Source organism: Oncorhynchus keta, chromosome 1, assembly GCF_023373465.1.
Source record: "Oncorhynchus keta strain PuntledgeMale-10-30-2019 chromosome 1, Oket_V2, whole genome shotgun sequence".
Lineage (NCBI taxonomy): Eukaryota > Metazoa > Chordata > Actinopteri > Salmoniformes > Salmonidae > Oncorhynchus > Oncorhynchus keta.
In genome coordinates this window covers 82059660-82076001 of record NC_068421.1, presented here as the reverse complement: position 1 = coordinate 82076001, position 16342 = coordinate 82059660, and the positions used below count along the sequence as shown (strand labels likewise).

Below are 16342 nucleotides of genomic sequence, written 5' to 3'. Positions count from 1 at the left end.
GAGGAGTCATTTTTGGATTGAGCTGTGAATGGGGCAGCATTGTTTTTAGCTGTCCCATAAGGAATATGTTTGATGGCAGTACTGTTGTTTTTGTTTTCCGGAATCACTTTGTAAATAAACACCCTGAAGCACAGAAGAACATTTGCGGCTCCGCCATCTTTTTTATTTTGATAGAGGTTAGGTTTTCCAGTATAGCCTTCTTGTAACGGTTCTCTTCTATCTCCTTCTCTGATGAAGAGGTGGAACAAGGATCGGACCAAAATGCAGCGTGGTTAGTTCGATACATCTTTAATAATGAAAAAACAAGCAACAAACAACAAACGGAACGTGAAAACCTATACAGCCTATCTGGTGAACGCTAACACAGAGACAGGAACAATCACCCACAAAACACTCAAAGAATATGGCTGCCTAAATATGGTTCCCAATCAGAGACAACGATACACACCTGCCTCTGATTGAGAACCACTCCAGACAGCCATAGACTTTGCTAAATACCCCACTAAGCTACAATCCCAATACCAACACCAAAACCCCAAGACAAAACACACCACAATAAACCCATGTCACACCCTGGCCTAACCAAATAAATGAAGACAAACACAATATATTACGACCAGGGCGTGACACTTCTGGCCTACTCTACATGACACAGAGCAAGGGTAACAACTACTTCAAGGCCTCAGAGCGAGTGACGTCACCGATTGAAACACTATTAGCGCGCACCACCGCTAACTAGCTCGCCATTTCACATCGGTTACACAAGGTATCATGTAATAACCAAAAAAGTGTTAAACAGATCAAAATATATATTATATTTTTGATTCTTCAAAGTAGCCACCCTTTGCCTTGATGACAGCTTTGCACACTTGGCATTCTCTCAACCAGCTTCATGAGGAATGCTTTTCCAACCATCTAGAATGAGTTCCCACATATTCTGAGCACTTGTTGGCTGCTCTCCCTTCACTCTGCGGTCCAACTCATCCTAAACCATCTCAATAGGGTTGACGTCGGTGATTGTGGAGGCCAGGTTATCTGATGCAGCACTCCATCACTCTCATTGGTCAAATAGATTTCCACCAGCCAGATGCTGCTGGAAGTGATGTTGGAGGGCCGGTAGGAGGCACCCTTTCCTCTTGTCTAAAAAAATACCCCAATTCTCAAATGATATTGCCCTGTGTAGGGGGCCGTCTTTTGGATGGGACGTTAAACGGGTGTCCTGACTATCCTTGGTCACTAATAATAATAATAATATATGCCATTTAGCAGACGCTTTTATCCAAAGCGACTTACAGTCATGTGTGCATACATTCTACGTATGGGTGGTCCCAGGAATCGAACCCACTACCCTGGCGTTACAAGCGCCATGCTCTACCAACTGAGCTACAGAAGGACCACTAAAAGATCCCATGGCACTTATCGTAAGAGTAGGGGTGTTAACCCTGGTGTCCTGGCTAAATTCCTAATCTGGCTCTCATACCATCATGGTCACCTAATCATTCCCAGCTTACAATTGGCTCATTCATCCCCCATCCTCTCCCCTGTAACTATTCCCCAGGGCATTGCTGTAAATAAGAATGTGTTCTATGTCAACTTACCTGATAAAATAAGAGTTAAATAAATAAATGAATAAGAAATAGCCCTTACACAGCCTGGAGGTGTGTTTTGGCTCATTGTCCTGTTGAAAAACAAATGATAGTCCCACTAAGCGCTAACCAGAAGGGATGGCGTATCCCTGCAGAATGCTGTGGTAGCATGTGATAGCCATGCTGGTTAACTGTGCTTTGAATCCTAAATAAATCTGACAGTGTCACCAGCAAAGCACCATCACACCACCTCCTCCATGCTTCACGGTGGGAACCACACATGTGGAGATCATCCATTCACCTACTCTGCATCTCACAGAGAGAGACACAGTGGTTGGAACCAAAAATCTCAAATTTGGACTCATCAGACCAAAGGTCAGATTTCGATTGGTCTAATGTCCATTGCTCGTTTTTCTTGGCCCAAGCAAGTCTCTTCTTCTTATTGGTGTCCTTTAGTAGTGGTTTCTTTGCAGCAATTCAACCATGAGTCTCCTCTGAACAGTTGATGTTGAGATGTGTCTGTTACTTGAACTCTGTGCATTTATTTGTGCTACAATCTGAGGTGTAGTTAACTCTAATGAACTTATCTTGTGCAGCAGAGGTAACTCTGGGTCATCCTTTCCTGTGGCAGTCCTCATGAGAGCCAGTTTCATCATAGCGCTTAATGGTTTTTGCGACTGCACTTGAAGAAACTTTTAAAGTTCTTGAAATGTTCCGTATTGACTGACCTTCATGTCTTAAAATAATGATTGACTGTCGTTTCTCTTTGCTTATTTGAGCTGTTCTTGCCATAATATGGACTTGGTATTTTACCAAATAGGGCTATCTTCTATGTACCACCCCTACAAGAAGGAAATAAATTCCACAAATTAACTTTTAACAAGGCACACCTGTTAATTGAAATGCATTCCAGGTGACAACCTCATGAAGTTGGTTGAGAGAATGCCAAGAGTGTACAAAGCTGTCATCAATGCAAAGGGTGGCTACTTTAAAGAAACTCAAAGAATTTGTTTAACACTTTCTTGGTTGCTACATGATTCCATATGTGTTATTTCTTAGTATTGATGTCTTCACTGTTATTCTACAATGTAGAAAATATTAAAAATGAAGAAAAACCCTTAATTAAGTAGGTGTGTCCAAACATTTGACTGGTACTGTATATGCATGTGTATGTTTGTGCAGTATATTTAACCTTTGTCCCTCTCTGTGACGTCCCCAGGCATTGGCTCATTGTTGGCACGGTTCCAGCTGTCGGAGGGCCCCAGTAAACCCTCTCCCCTGGCGGTCCAGTTCACCAGCGAGGGCAGCACTCTGTCAGGCTGTGATATAGAATTGGCTGGTCCAGGGTACCGCTTCTCACTCATCAAGAAGAGGTTCGCTGCAGGTGAGACACTGCCTTTCTTCACTTACTCTGCTAAACAGAAGTAATGTTACCTAAATCTATTATGGAGTGCATCCCATCCTTCACAAATTATCAGAATAAGGGAAAGATTGACTCAAATTAGCGTGGCGCTCATAGTGTAATAATAACATGATTATAAACTAATAGTGTATCACTGTGATATTAATTGGTGTTATTACACTGTGTTGATACAGTATTATCGTAAAATATGTTTTGCTATGTGTACATAGTTGAATGTATGATTCCTTTTTACACATAAGTATTCAAACCCAAGGCATGTTTGTCATTTTCAGGAAAATACTTGGCAGACAACTGATACTTCATACTACTACTGAACAAATACACTGGAGATCTTCATCTCAATGGATTAATGAAATCCTATACTACAGAGGACAGACCTACACCACCACCTCCCTACAGACAGACACTTCTTTCTAAACCCGCGAGACAGACAGGCCAAGGCCACACAGCCTACTGTACCCAGCAGTATTGTATAGCTTGCATATAGTCTCGTGGACGGTTTTAGGGTGTAATTATTGTATTTGTAAAATGTATTCAAATGTATTAATTTCAGAACATCTGTATTGCTGCTGCTCTAGACATCCACCCGGGTTTCCCTCTCTAAAGGTACATGCTTCTGCCTCTCTATCCCACTCTCTAACGTGTGGTGTTCAAACTTAAACACTGCTACAGCTACCTAGCTACTCAACCACAAAATCATGGTCTCAACCGTGAACCTAACACATAATACACTGAGTATATTTTGATGCAACAACAAATATGTGGTATTAGGAGAGGATGTATGAAAAGACCATTGGGTTGTGCCATTGAGTGAACAAAAATGAATAGACGCACCATGATGTCACACTCCTCCATTCAGTTTAAGGGAGGGGCTGCTTCTCGCATGCTTCTGATTGGCCACGGTTAGAGCTACCATGAAATTCTGGGTATTGGAGTTTTTATTCTGTTGGGTTTTTAACAGTTAATGCGTTACACACTGGCATAGCAGGTTTAAAGGACATTGTTCATTTGGATGGTGACCATTACCAGACTAACATCGGCTTCAAACATATACTCTCAACATTTTCCTCAGAAATTATCAGAAAGTCCTGAGTAGTTAGGCAGCTGCAACAATAAATACATTCTTGGTTGCAATATAAAACAAATATAATATGTTTCTCTCAATACAAAAAACCTGTACAAAGTCTTATTTGAAATGAATAATATATATCTGAAAGGGCGTTTGGTGTTTTCCTTCCTTCACTGACACAGCAGTGGTAGACGTACTTCAGAGTACATTACAGCATTCTATTTTTATTTATTGATGATAATGATTTTAAAAGTATGTAAAAAAGTATGTGATTCTGTATATGAATAGAATTTCAATGGTATTGTAATTTAGAATGAAGGTATAAATATTCTAAATATCTTTTTTTGTTATCTGTGTAGTTGGGTAACCTGTGTACAGTATAATGTATAAGGTATAATTTTAGAATTTATTTCAGATATATAATTTTTTAACTCAAGTGCATCAGAAGATTTGACTCCAGTATATATGCGCGTGGGGGGATAAAAAAACAAGATGAATAGCACCTGGATGTGTACATCAGGCTGTATGAAAGCAGTGTTATTTAGAGTTACACTAATAGTTATTACCTTGGATAATCAGTCAGGTTTTGACTATGTTCTGCTCTGTTTCCATTCACCTCAATGTGTTATTCTGCATCAAACAGCATGCACTCCCCTTCGGATCAAACCAACCAGCGCTTGAATCCATGGCTTTATTCTGCATCAAACAGCATGAACTCCCCTTCGGATCAAACCAACCAGCGCTTGAATCCATGGCTTTATTCTGCATCAAACAGCATGAACTCCCCTTCGGATCAAACCAACCAGCGCTTGACTCCATGGCTTTATTCTGCATCAAACAGCATGAACTCCCCTTCGGATCAAACCAACCAGCGCTTGAATCCATGGCTTTATTCTGCATCAAACAGCATGAACTCCCCTTCGGATCAAACCAACCAGCGCTTGAATCCATGGCTTTATTCTGCATCAAACAGCATGAACTCCCCTTCGGATCAAACCAACCAGCGCTTGACTCCATGGCTTTATTCTGCATCAAACAGCATGAACTCCCCTTCGGATCAAACCAACCAGCGCTTGAATCCATGGCTTTATTTTGCATCAAACAGCATGAACCCCCCTTCGGATCAAACCAACCAGCGCTTGAATCCATGGCTTTATTTTGCATCAAACAGCATGAACTCCCCTTCGGCTCAAACCAACCAGCGCTTGAATCCATGGCTTTATTCTGCATCAAACAGCATGAACTCCCCTTCGGATCAAACCAACCAGCGCTTGAATCCATGGCTTTATTTTGCATCAAACAGCATGAACTCCCCTTCGGATCAAACCAACCAGCGCTTGAATCCATGGCTTTATTTTGCATCAAACAGCATGAACTCCCCTTCGGATCAAACCAACCAGCGCTTGAATCCATGGCTTTATTCTGCATCAAACAGCATGAACTCCCCTTCGGATCAAACCAACCAGCGCTTGACTCCATGGCTTTATTCTGCATCAAACAGCATGAACTCCCCTTCGGATCAAACCAACCAGCGCTTGAATCCATGGCTTTATTCTGCATCAAACAGCATGAACTCCCCTTCGGATCAAACCAACCAGCGCTTGAATCCATGGCTTTATTCTGCATCAAACAGCATGAACTCCCCTTCGGATCAAACCAACCAGCGCTTGAATCCATGGCTTTATTTTGCATCAAACAGCATGAACTCCCCTTCGGCTCAAACCAACCAGCGCTTGAATCCATGGCTTTATTCTGCATCAAACAGCATGAACTCCCCTTCGGATCAAACCAACCAGCGCTTGAATCCATGGCTTTATTTTGCATCAAACAGCATGAACTCCCCTTCGGATCAAACCAACCAGCGCTTGAATCCATGGCTTTATTTTGCATCAAACAGCATGAACTCCCCTTCGGATCAAACCAACCAGCGCTTGAATCCATGGCTTTATTTTGCATAATGGTAATGGTCTCTGTGAGATGACATGGTGACGAGGATTTGGAGGGAGGTTAGATGACCAAAACGCTTTTTGTATTTTATGTGTGTACTCCAGACAGTCCTCTAAAAGATAGAGAAATAAGGGGAATATTTTTTTAAACAACAAAAAAACCCATCTTGTTTCATGTGAAGAGCACTGTGCTGATAATGTTAGAAACCTCCTGAATGCTCTGATATTCAACATAGAGATCAAAATGTGTGTGATGACGTTTAACTTAAAAGGTCTCCTCGTGTGGGCATCATAAGTATGTCAGGATACTATCTGTAATTAATGAAGCTACATAGCACCATTTATACACCTGCATTAGAACGGCCATAGAAGTGTCTTACATGTCCATTTTGTCTGACCATTTAGTTGGCATTTCTAAGTAAGGTATCAATGAATTGTGTCATGTAGCTCTCTGTATAGCTGTTTAGTGAGTAACACTTGAACATTATTGTACACACCTAACTAAAGTTAACAGAAATGACATTGGTAATGTTATTACTGTTTATGAAGTATGTATGATCTCGTGCTTATGATGGAGGGAGGGTTCAAGCTAAGTGTTACGGCATGGTGTAATGTAATGTGTGTCTGCACACACTTACGGTATAGTGTTAAAGTCAAGTGGTCCACCAACCAATAGACTCGTTGTCATGTTAACTGTGAGAACTGAAGACCAGAGCAGGAAGTGTGTCTGTGTGTGGCGTGCTAAGCCAGACTGCTTTGGGTACCGTACTGTTTCTCTGTCAACCACATGTGCAAGCTGTGTTTGTACAGACAATGTTAAGATGATCTGATGAGAAACTACGTTTGCTTTTTTCCAAAACCAATAAAAGTTATGAACTGGACAAGTTTTTGGAGCACTCTTTTTTGCAACTCACAGCAGAAGTTGTATTGGTCGTAGGTACAGGATACACAGGGTATACACTGTCCAACAAAATGCTTACTTACAGGTTCCTTCTCCACAATGCAACAACAATAAGAAAGAACACAAGATAAGAATACCAACATAAAGTAAATGCCTCAATAGAATATCATAAATATTTTGCATGTTGCTCAAATGCAGTTTATTCTGTATTTCCTCCACCAATTTTGTGTTCTGATAATACAGTGCAACACATCAAGGTTGGCTGTAACAACATTGTCTTAAAGCCTTACTAGGAATACACTCCTTCTGCTATTAAGAAGCTGTTTATAATTGTGTGCTGTGAGGGAGATCTAACTGTAGTATGATTAGCCTTTAATTCAACGTACCATGTGTACTGTACATATATGTTTGTTTCATTTGATATTTATATGGATATATTTGTTATTTCATCTGTTTGTGTTATCCAATGCACAGGATACTGAATCTGAAATTGTTTGTGATGTACCGTACTAATGAAATGTTCCAAACGAATGCAGAATGAACCACCATGTTATGATGTGGGTTTTCTCTGAAATAAAGGAGGCGTATCAATTATGTTTGATCAATTGTTATGTATTCAATTATTTTGGTCCAATTCAGTATGAATACAAAGGATTTATCTCCTTTAAATAACCTTAGTGGTCGTGACTGGTCTCTTTGCATATATTTCCTTTTTTTGGCCAAGCATTCAGATTGTCTTCTCCCAGAGGATGAAAAATGATGTAACACCTCGGCAACACACAGTATTCCAGGTAAGACCTGCCAATCATCTGAGTGGGGAATTCACTGTCTACCTTGTTTTGTATTCTGAGTGGATGACTGTGCTGTGTGGATAGAAGATGACAGATATAGCCTACACTACAGTACACACAGTACAACATTTGACCTACTCTCTTTGTCGTCTTTTTTTGTACTTGCAGACACTATTGTTTTGTTTAGTTTTATTGGTAATCGCTGTATTTAGGTGCTGTGGCATAATGTCTGTATTTTGTCGTGTAGCTGATAGCCTCAACTTGCGGCGTCAGTTAAAGATGGAAATGGACTTAAGACTATGTGGGTATGCAATGAAAGACTGCAGTGTTAAGAGTCAAAAAGACCAAAGCGTTTTAGTAATCCACAGTGGATTAAAATGTTACACTAAGTCATCACGTAACAGCAAAACACATCACACCCCCATGTTAAGCATAAGCCAAATATACAGTGCAATCAAGATAAGTATTTTCAAGAAGTTACGTGAAAGTCCCTGAATTCAGCTTTGGTTCTGAACTCTCTCATCATCGACACATATAACAGAGGCTGCTTTCTTCTTGTGTCTCCATGAAAAACATCTGCAGGAAATACAGCTCCCTCCCTGCTCAATGTCATCCACACAAGTTCAAGTTTATCTCAAACGCTAATAATATGCACCAAATGCTAAACCTATGATAACCGCAAGTTACAACTATATAAAAAGCTCTATCTAAAAGCTCTATCTAAAAATATATATTTAAAAGCTCTATCTAATGGATTGTTCTGTGCAAGTATTAATGATATGATACCTAACATTCTGTTTTTCTTGAGCCTTCTACTTGTGTTTATCTATTTATGTCTCTAGGAATAAAGCAGCAGGACAGGTTTCCAAAGTAAGAGAGCGAGCCCATTGGTCAAAACTGGTTGTAATGACATTATTTCAACTGCTTTGACCACTGGGAGTCTGGGGGCCATTTGACTAGATGTTCAGTAGTCTTATGGCTTGGTAGAAGCTGTTTAGAAGCCTCTTGGACCTAGACTTGGTGCTCCGGTACCGCTTGCCTTGTGGTAACAGAGAGAACAGTCAATTACTAGGGTGGCTGGAGTCTTTGACAATTTTTAGGGCCTTCCTCTGACACCGCCTGGTATATCCTCTAATTGGTTCTAATGAGAATGGTTAATATGCTAACTGCCTGCCGTGGTCTGCCCACTGGGAACAGGCTGGCCCTGATATCATCAGCATCATAATCAGATTATAAGAGGTGGGTTCTGCTGGGCTATAATGTTCCAGAGAACAGGACTGCATAACAGACCTCCATAACCCAGTCAGAGGAGAAACTGCCTGCCTGCCTGCCTTCCTGCCTTTCTGACTGCCCACCTGCCTTCCTTCCTGCCTGTATGCACACACACTGGATCAGCATCACTATACATTGTTGCAGACAGAATCACTGACTCAAATACATTGTCTGGACAATTTATGTAATTTTGTTAATCAAGTGGAATAACTCCCTATGTAAAATGTCAGGGGCGTGAATCTGAGTTGAACGGAATATAGAATACATTCAATAAGTGTAAAGAAGTTTAAGTGGGAGGATATGGAGATTGGGTGTAACAGAGAGGGTTTAAAGTAGAAGGTAGAGATTCTCAACTCACCCTCCAGCTGTCTGGCTCATTGAGGAGCTGTCTCAAGCGGGAGCCTCCACAGGTGTAGACGACGGCCCTGAGGAACTCTGCCACACAGCTTCACTGCCTTCACCGCCGCCCTCACCTGGCTCAGCCCTACCACCACACACATCACCTGGCTCAGCCCTACCACCACACACATCACCTGGCTCAGCCCTACCACCACACACATCACCTGGCTCAGCCCTACCACCACACACATCACCTGGCTCAGCCCTACCACCACACACATCACCTGGCTCAGCCCTACCACCACACACATCACCTGGCTCAGCCCTACCACCACACACATCACCTGGCTCAGCCCTACCACCACACACATAATCTGGCTCAGCCCTACCACCACACACATCACCTGGCTCAGCCCTACCACCACACACATCACCTGGCTCAGCCCTACCACCACACACATCACCTGGCTCAGCCCTACCACCACACACATCACCTGGCTCAGCCCTACCACCACACACATCACCTGGCTCAGCCCTACCACCACACACATCACCTGGCTCAGCCCTACCACCACACACATCACCTGGCTCAGCCCTACCACCACACACATCACCTGGCTCAGCCCTACCACCACACACATCACCTGGCTCAGCCCTACCACCACACACATCACCTGGCTCAGCCCTACCACCACACTGCACATCACCTGGCTCAGCCCTACCACCACCACACATCACCTGGCTCAGCCCTACCACCACACACATCACCTGGCTACCAGCCCTAACCACACATGAATCACTCAGCCCATTCCTACACACATCACCTGGCTCAGCCCTACCACCCACACATCACCTGGCTCAGCCCTACCACCACACACATCACCTGGCTCAGCCCCTACCACACACACATCACCTGGCTCAGCCCCTACCACCACACACATCACCTGGCTCAGCCCTACCACCACACACATCACCTGGCTCAGCCCTACCACCACACACATCACCTGGCTCAGCCCTACCACCACACACATCACCTGGCTCAGCCCTACCACCACACAAATCACCTGGCTCAGCCCTACCACCACACACATCACCTGGCTCAGCCCTACCACCACACACATCAGCAGGGGCAGCAGTACTGGCAACGCACTCATCACTGCTGGCTGGTTGGCTCTCTGGTGGTTGCTGTGTGTGTATCTGGGTTCGTCCCAACTGGGGTAATCGCTTGCAAAGACCACCACAGACTGTTTCTCTGGTCTTCTTTCTTTCTTTCTTTCTTTCTTTCTTTCTTTCTTTCTTTCTTTCTTTCTCTTATTCTGTTTGTTGTGTTCCTGTTAGAGGAATTTAATTCCTATATGTTTATTAACCAATTCAATGAATCACTCTGCCCATTCCTAAGAATTTGTAAGATACTTAGTTGCATAAAATGGACAGAGAACAGTCTCAAAATCAATCTGTAGCGTTTATTCTCCAGAGTACTGAACATGGTACAATTTACAACAGGTTATAAACTAAAAATGTTTTAAACTGTCCCTCCTCCACTTCGATACAATGGCAGTATAGTTCACAAGCCTCCCTCCTCCACTCCGATACAATGGCAGTATAGTTCACAAGCCTTCCTCCTCCACTCCGATACAATGGCAGTATAGTTCACAAGCCTTCCTCCTCCACTCCGATACAATGGCAGTATAGTTCACAAGCCTTCCTCCTCCACTCCGATACAATGGCAGTATAGTTCACAAGCCTTCCTCCTCCACTCCGATACAATGGCAGTATAGTTCACAAGCCTTCCTCCTCCACTCCGATACAATGGCAGTATAGTTCACAAGCCTTCCTCCTCCACTCCGATACAATGGCAGTATAGTTCACAAGCCTTCCTCCTCCACTCCGATACAATGGCAGTATAGTTCACAAGCCTTCCTCCTCCACTCCGATACAATGGCAGTATAGTTCACAAGCCTTCCTCCTCCACTCCGATACAATGGCAGTATAGTTCACAAGCCTTCCTCCTCCACTCCGATACAATGGCAGTATAGTTCACAAGCCTTCCTCCTCCACTCCGATACAATGGCAGTATAGTTCACAAGCCTTCCTCCTCCACTCCGATACAATGGCAGTATAGTTCACAAGCCTTCCTCCTCCACTCCGATACAATGGCAGTATAGTTCACAAGCCTTCCCACATCGTCCACCACTGGTTTAGATCATTTACTACCAGCCCAAGGTCTCTCTTCTCCCTGTGTAGATAAGCATTCTAGCCAGTCTGTTCATTCATTTACTACCAGCCCAAGGTCTCTCTTCTCCCTGTGTAGATAAGCATTCTAGCCAGTCTGTTCATTCATTTACTACCAGCCCAAGGTCTCTCTTCTCCCTGTGTAGATAAGCATTCTAGCCAGTCTGTTCATTCATTTACTACCAGCCCAAGGTCTCTCTTCTCCCTGTGTAGATAAGCATTCTAGCCAGTCTGTTCATTCATTTACTACCAGCCCAAGGTTCATTCATTTCTCTTCTCCCTGTGTAGATAAGCATTCTAGCCAGTCTGTTCATTCATTTACTACCAGCCCAAGGTCTCTCTTCTCCCTGTGTAGATAAGCATTCTAGCCAGTCTGTTCATTCATTTACTACCAGCCCAAGGTCTCTCTTCTCCCTGTGTAGATAAGCATTCTAGCCAGTCTGTTCATTCATTTACTACCAGCCCAAGGTCTCTCTTCTCCCTGTGTAGATAAGCATTCTAGCCAGTCTGTTCATTCATTTACTACCAGCCCAAGGTCTCTCTTCTCCCTGTGTAGATAAGCATTCTAGCCAGTCTGTTCATTCATTTACTACCAGCCCAAGGTCTCTCTTCTCCCTGTGTAGATAAGCATTCTAGCCAGTCTGTTCATTCATTTACTACCAGCCCAAGGTCTCTCTTCTCCCTGTGTAGATAAGCATTCTAGCCAGTCTGTTCATTCATTTACTACCAGCCCAAGGTCTCTCTTCTCCCTGTGTAGATAAGCATTCTAGCCAGTCTGTTCATTCATTTACTACCAGCCCAAGGTCTCTCTTCTCCCTGTGTAGATAAGCATTCTAGCCAGTCTGTTCATTCATTTACTACCAGCCCAAGGTCTCTCTTCTCCCTGTGTAGATAAGCATTCTAGCCAGTCTGTTCATTCATTTACTACCAGCCCAAGGTCTCTCTTCTCCCTGTGTAGATAAGCATTCTAGCCAGTCTGTTCATTCATTTACTACCAGCCCAAGGTCTCTCTTCTCCCTGTGTAGATAAGCATTCTAGCCAGTCTGTTCATTCATTTACTACCAGCCCAAGGTCTCTCTTCTCCCTGTGTAGATAAGCATTCTAGCCAGTCTGTTCATTCATTTACTACCAGCCCAAGGTCTCTCTTCTCCCTGTGTAGATAAGCATTCTAGCCAGTCTGTTCATTCATTTACTACCAGTCCAAGGTCTCTCTTCTCCCTGTGAAGACAAGTATTCTAGCCAGTCTGTTCATTCATTTCTACCAAGGAACAGACAGTCTTTGTTCTAATTCTTGATTATAATTAAACACATTATATTCAGTACTAGGATTATAATAAGATTCATACATCCATAACAGTAACATAATAGTATTCTGTTTAGTCATAGTCCTGATTGAAATGTATACATAATAGTCATTATTGATAAAAAATCCCTTAACAGTTTCTCTCTCTCTCCCCCTTCTGCTCTTTCTCTCTCGCTCTGCCTCTTGCTGAGGCAGTAACACAGTGGACTGGTCTCTGGTTCAAGGCGTGCATCTTCCTCCTATATATACCTTTCAGCTCATCCTTTGAAGAGTCAATCAATCTCTCCCTCCCTCTCCTATACCACGCCCCATTCCGTCCCCTCATCTACCCCATCTCTCTCTCTCTCTCCCCTATACCACCCCCCACTCCGTCCCGTCATCTACCCCATCTCTCTCTCTCTCTCCCCTATACCACCTCCCATTCCGTCCCTCATCTACCCCATTTCTCTCTCTCCCTATACCACCCCCATTCCGTCCCCTCATCTACCCCATCTCTCTCTCTCTCTCTCTATACCACCCCCATTCCCTCACCTCATCTACCCCATCTCTCTCTCTCTCCCTATACCAGCCCCCCATTCCGTCCCCTCATCTACCCCATCTCTCTCTTTCTCCTATACCACCCCCCATTCCGTCCCCTCATCTACCCCATCTCTCTCTCTCTCTCTCTCTCTCTCTCTCTCTCTCCTATACTACCCCATTCCGTCCCCTCATCTACCCCATCTCTCTCTCTCTCCTATACCCACCCCCCATTCCGTCCCCTCATCAACCCCATCTCTCTCTTTCTCCTATACCCACCCCCATTCCGTCCCCTCATCTACCCCATCTCTCTCTCTCTCTCTCTCTCCCCTATACCACCCCATTCCGTCCCCTCATCTACCCCATCTCTCTCTCTCTCCTATACCACCCCCCATTCCGTCCCCTCATCAACCCCATCTCTCTCTCTCTCCTATCCCACCCCCCATTCCGTCCCCTCATCCACCCCATCTCTCTCTCTCTCTCTCTCTCCCCTATACCACCACCCATTCCGTCCCCTCATCTACCCCATCTCTCTCTCTCCCTCCCCTATGCCACCCCCCATTCCGTCCCCTCATCTACCCCATCTCTCTCTCTCCCCTATACCACCCCCCATTCCGTCCCCTCATCTACCCCATCTCTCTCTCTCCCCTATGCCACCCCCCATTCCGTCCCCTCATCTACCCCATCTCTCTCTCTCCCCTATACCACCACCCATTCCGTCCCCTCATCTACCCCATCTCTCTCTCTCTCATCCCCCCTATGCCACCCCCATTCCGTCCCCTCATCTACCCCATCTCTCTCTCTCTCTCTCTCTCTCTCCCTATACCACCACCCATTCCGTCCCCTCATCTACCCCATCTCTCTCCCCTATACCACCCCCCATTCCGTCCCCTCATCTACCCCATCCCTCTCTCTCTCTCTCCCCTATGCCACCCCCCATTCCGTCCCCTCATCTACCCCATCTCTCTCTCTCCCCTATGCCACCCCCATTCCGTCCCCTCATCTACCCCATCTCTCTCTCTCCCTCCCCTATACCACCCCCATTCCGTCCCCTCATCTACCCCATCTCTCTCTCTCCCTCCCCTATACCACCCCCCACTCAGTCCCATCTACCCAATCTCTCTCTCTCTCCCTCCCTCCCCTATACCACCCCCCATTCCGTCCTCTCATCTACCCCATCTCTCTCTCTCTCCCCTATACCACCCCCATTCCGTCCCCTCATCTACCCCATCTCTCTCTCTCTCTTCCCTATACCACACCCCATTCCGTCCCCTCATCTACCCCATCTCTCTCTCTCTCTCTCCCCTATACCACCCCCATTCTATCCCCTCATCTACCCCATCTCTCCCTCCCTCCCCTATACCACACCCCATTCCGTCCCCTCATCTACCCCATCTCTCTCTCTCTCCCTATACCACCCCCATTCCGTCCCCTCATCCACCACATCTCTCTCTCTCCCTATACCACCCCCATTCCGTCCCTCATCTACCCCATCTCTCTCTCTCTCCCTCCCCTATGCCACCCCCATTCCGTCCCCTCATCTACCCCATCTCTCTCTCTCCCCTATACCACCCCCCATTCCGTCCCCTCATCTACCCCATCTCTCTTTCTCCCTCCCCTATACCACCCCCACTCAGTCCCATCTACCCAATCTCTCTCCTCTCTCTCTCCCTCCCTCCCCTCCACCCCCATTCCGTCCCCTCATCTACCCCATCTCTCTCTCTCTCCCTATACCACCCCCCATTCCGTCCCCTCATCTACTCCATCTCTCCTCCCTCCCCTATACCACACCCCCATTCCGTCCCCTCATCTACCCCATCTCTCTCCCCTCTCTCTCTCTCTCTCTCTCTCCTATACCACCCTCCATTCCGTCCCCTCATCCAGCCCATCTCTCTCTCTCTCTCTCCCCTATACCACCCCCATTCCGTCCCCTCATCAACCCCATCTCTCTCTTTCTCCTATACCACCCCCATTCCGTCCCCTCATCTACCCCTCTCTCTCTCTCTCTCTCTCTCTCTCTCCCTATACCACCCCATTCCGTCCCCTCATCTACCCCATCTCTCTCTCCCCTATACCACCCCCATTCCGTCCCCTCATCTACCCCATCTCTCTCTTTCTCCTATACCACCCCCATTCCGTCCCTCATCCACCCCATCTCTCTCTCTCTCTCTCTCTCCCTATACCACCACCCATTCCGTCCCTCATCTACCCCATCTCTCTCTCTCTCCCCCCTATGCCACCCCCATTCCGTCCCCTCATCTACCCCATCTCTCTCTCCCCTATGCCACCCCCATTCCGTCCCCTCATCTACCCCATCAGTCCCATCTCTCTCTCTCTCTCTCCCTATACCACCCCCATTCCGTCCCCTCATCTACCCCATCTCTCTCTCTCTCCCTATACCACCCCCATTCCGTCCCTCATCTACCCCATCTCTCTCTCTCTCCCTCCCCTATGCCACCCCCATTCCGTCCCCTCATCTACCCCATCTCTCTCTCTCCCCTATACCACCCCCATTCCGTCCCTCATCTACCCCATCTCTCTCTCCCTCCCCAATACCACCCCCCACTCAGTCCCATCTACCCAATCTCTCTCTCTCTCCCTCCCTCCCCTATACCCCCCATTCCGTCCCTCATCTACCCCATGTCTCTCTCTCCCCTATACCACCCCCATTCCGTCCCCTCATCTACCCCATCTCTCTCTCTCTCTCCCCTATACCACCCCCCCCCATTCCATCTCCTCATCCACCCCATCTTTCTCTCTCTCTCTCTCTCCCCTATACCACCCCCCCATTCCGTCCCCTCATCTACCCCATCTCTCCCTCCCTCCCCTATACCACCACCCATTCCGTCCCCTCATCTACCCCATCTCTCTCTCTCTCCCCTATACCCCTCCCCATCTCATCTACCCCATCTCTCTCTCTCTTTCTCTTTCTCTCCTTCCGCCACAGCTGGATCTAATTCTAAT

At 45.8% G+C, this 16342-nt stretch overlaps 1 protein-coding gene across 1 annotated transcript in view; it reads left to right on the top strand.

The window, feature by feature from the left end:
• Positions 1–7526, top strand: part of LOC118375443 (SH3-containing GRB2-like protein 3-interacting protein 1) — a 181898-nt gene extending 174372 nt beyond the window's left edge. The window contains exons 22-23 of the mRNA XM_052462225.1: positions 2806–2970; positions 3282–7526. Coding sequence (XP_052318185.1) covers positions 2806–2970; positions 3282–3304 — 188 coding nt within the window. The 3' untranslated portion in view covers positions 3305–7526. The remainder of the gene's footprint in view (positions 1–2805; positions 2971–3281) is intronic.
• Positions 7527–16342: the final 8816 nt, after the last annotated feature.